The sequence below is a fragment of the Cebus imitator genome, unplaced genomic scaffold (genome assembly GCF_001604975.1).
Source record: "Cebus imitator isolate Cc_AM_T3 unplaced genomic scaffold, Cebus_imitator-1.0 Scaffold2645, whole genome shotgun sequence".
In the NCBI taxonomy this organism is placed as follows: Eukaryota; Metazoa; Chordata; class Mammalia; order Primates; family Cebidae; genus Cebus; species Cebus imitator.
In genome coordinates, this window is record NW_016109960.1 from 1 (window position 1) to 3,151 (window position 3,151).

At 43.4% G+C, this 3,151-nt stretch overlaps 1 protein-coding gene across 1 annotated transcript; it reads left to right on the plus strand.

Moving 5' to 3' along the window:
- Positions 1-518: 518 nt before the first annotated feature.
- On the plus strand, positions 519-3,147 carry LOC108299187 (ribosome biogenesis protein NSA2 homolog; the record flags this gene model as incomplete). Its single annotated transcript, XM_017521527.2, has 3 exons — positions 519-1,692; positions 1,788-1,938; positions 3,058-3,147. Coding segments are annotated over exons 1-3 (432 nt in total), but the record flags the coding sequence as incomplete, so codon positions are not given.
- Positions 3,148-3,151: the final 4 nt, after the last annotated feature.

Sequence of the window (3,151 nt, forward strand, 5' to 3'; positions counted from 1 at the left end):
AAAAAAAAAAAAAAAAACCAGCCGGGAGTGGTGGCAGGCGCTTATATCCCAGCTACTCCGGAGGCTGAGGCAGAATAGCTTGAACCCGGGAAGCAGAGGTTGCAGTGAGACGAGATCGCGCCTTTGCACTCTAGCCTGGGCAACAAGAGAGAAACTCTGTCTCAAAAAAAAACAACTGCCTCAAAGCCGGGCGCTGTGGTTCACGCCTGTAATCCCAACACTTCAGGAGGCCGAGGCGGCTGGATCAATTGTACCCCGGAGTTCGAGACCAGCCTGGGCAACATGGTGAAACCCTGTCCTACAAAAAATTTAAAAATTAGCCAGGCGTGGTGGCCCGCGCCTGCAGCTCGCTACTTTTGAGGCTGAGATCGGAGGATCACTTGATCCCGGGATGTAGAGGCTGCAGTGAGCCGAGACTGCGCCACTGCACTCCAGCCTGAGCGACAGTCCGTCTCAAAAAAACCCGCAAAAAACAAAACAAAATACTGCCTCAAATCCAAGCACCAAGAATTAATGAGAGTATTCTTTTGGTACAGTTCTTTTTGCTCCAGTCAACTGAATCACGTTCCAAGCTGTGATTTAAGGGAACTTCTGCAGCTGTGCAGTAAAAGGGCAAAATTGGCAGTGTCTTTAAGTGACGTACTTTCTTGCAGTGAATTACTTCCTGGCACTAGGGGGGCACTAAATGCAAGTCCACTCAGCACTTGATTCGATGCACTAAAATGCCTCAGGAATTTCTGGAATCAGTCCTGTATCTCCAAAAACCCAGAATGTTTTCTTTCTTTTCTGACAATTGCAAAGACCCAGTAGTTCTACTTTTCCGTACGATAAGTTTTCATTCCTCAGTAACCATCACAATCGTGCACACATTACCCACAGTGACTGGAACAACTTGAGTCGTCCTCGCCGAAGATAGAGAAAAACTTCCACACTGAGCGAACACCGAGGGGGGTCCGGAGGTCCTGCTGTCCTCCTCCGTGACTGGCTGTGTCCGTCGCAGCCTGGAAGGTCAGCGGTACCCAGCGCAGGACAGGGTCACAGGCCCGCAGTGTCTCAGAGCTTGGAGCGGTACTCACCTGGCATTAGGCTGCGTACCGCAGGCCAGCTCGTGACAGCTAGGCTGTTGAAGCAGGAGGAGCAGGTCGTGCCAAAGTCTGCAGCGGCCTCAATTCCAGACGCCTGCCTTGAACAAACGACAGTGTACCTAAACTAAAGGAACCTACGATTTTTCCTCTTTTCCGCCCCGAGCAGCCACCCTTTAGCACTTCCGGCGGTGCACCGGCCAAACGTCGCCAGCCAGCAACTTCCGTTCTTTCAGCTGAATGCGGAAAACGGAGGCTCGGAACTGCTGCGTGGAGCTTGCGCTTCACTCGGCGGCTTTAAAGGGTTACTCTTTCCTGTTGTGGCCTGCGTGGTGTTGGCTCGTGGGTCTCAGAGACCTGAAAATTAAGAGCGTTTTTACGCCCCAGGGACCTCTCGTGGCGGCTCTGCGGCCATCACCATGCCACAGAACGAATATATTGAATTACATCGCAAACGCTATGGATACCGTTTGGATTACCATGAGAAAAAGAGAAAGAAGGAAAGTCGAGAGGCTCATGAACGTTCAAAGAAGGCGAAGAAAATGATTGGTCTGAAAGCTAAGCTTTACCATAAACAACGCCACGCTGAGAAAATACAAATGAAAAAGACGTAAGTGGTCCAATTTATTTGTAATAACAAGTTAACATCTTTTGAGTAATCATTATTAAAACAGATAATCTTGAATCTTTTTTCCTTCTCGGTAGTATCAAGATGCATGAAAAGAGAAACACCAAACAAAAGAATGATGAGAAGACTCCACAAGGAGCAGTACCAGCCTATCTGCTGGACAGAGAAGGACAATCTCGAGCTAAAGTACTTTCCAATATGATTAAACAGAAACGAAAAGAGAAGGCGGTAAGCAGTAGCAATTTAAGTCTTTGTTTTGTTTACGGGAATTAAATTCAAATTTGAGGTTCTTGCTTCTTTAGTTTAATTTGAAACATGAAATACGACTATTATTCCCATTATTTAGATGTTGAAGTCTTTATAAATTTAATAAAATCTTGCTCTCTCATAAGGTTTTAGAATTTTTTTTTTAAATTTCTTAGAATGCCATATGAAATTAAAACAAAAAGTTGGTAAGGAGTGAATTTCAAACTTAGTATTTGTCTTCCTGTTTGAAAACCCACAGTGTTATGCAGTCTTAAAGAAAAATACAAATGCTTCTTATTGTGCTGCCCTGTAATGCCAAAATTGGCTGAAAAGTAGAATGGTGGAAAACTCCTTAAGTGGTCACAAAAATGTGGCTTTTTTAAACACCTGTGAATAGATTAGCAGAAATCCAGATAAAAGAATATGAGGTATCTATATTTAAAGAATTCTTTCTACCGCCTCACACAACTTCAGTTTTTTCATAGAATTTGTGCTGCAGGGAGGCATAAAACATCTGGCGAGGACTTTGTCTTACTAGTAATCTACAAATCCACTTCAGGAAGAAATACAAAGACATAAGAGGTGAAAACACTCCTCCAGTGTTATGCTATTAAACATACACTGCTTATAGACGTCACCATCGGCTGGGTGCAGTGGCTCATGCCTATAATCCCAGCACTTTGGGAGGAAGAGGCAGGTAGATCACCTAAGGTCAGCAGTTCAAGACCAGCCTGACCAATATTGTAATACCCCTGCTCTACTAAAAATACAAAAATTAGGTCCAGCCTGGGCAACAGGGCAAGACTCCATCTCAAAAAAAAAGTCACCATTATATTACAGGTGGTATTTGTTTCACCCATAACACAGCATTAAGATTTTTTACTTAAGCCAACAGTTTATTTAATGTACCCATGATATATAAACTTAATCAGTTTTGTTTAATTTGCAGCTTGTGAGGAGACAATACAGAGCTCTAGAAAAACAGTTAAGCCAAAAATGTGTTAATGGCTAAGCAAAAAAATAGATGTACTGCTTTGTACAACTAAAGCATATTTGACTTATCATTGTCCTTTAAATATAAACTTTGTGGCATATTTTTAGGGAAAATGGGAAGTCCCTCTGCCTAAAGTCCGTGCCCAGGGAGAAACAGAAGTATTAAAAGTTATTCGAACAGGAAAGAGAAAGAAGAAGGCAT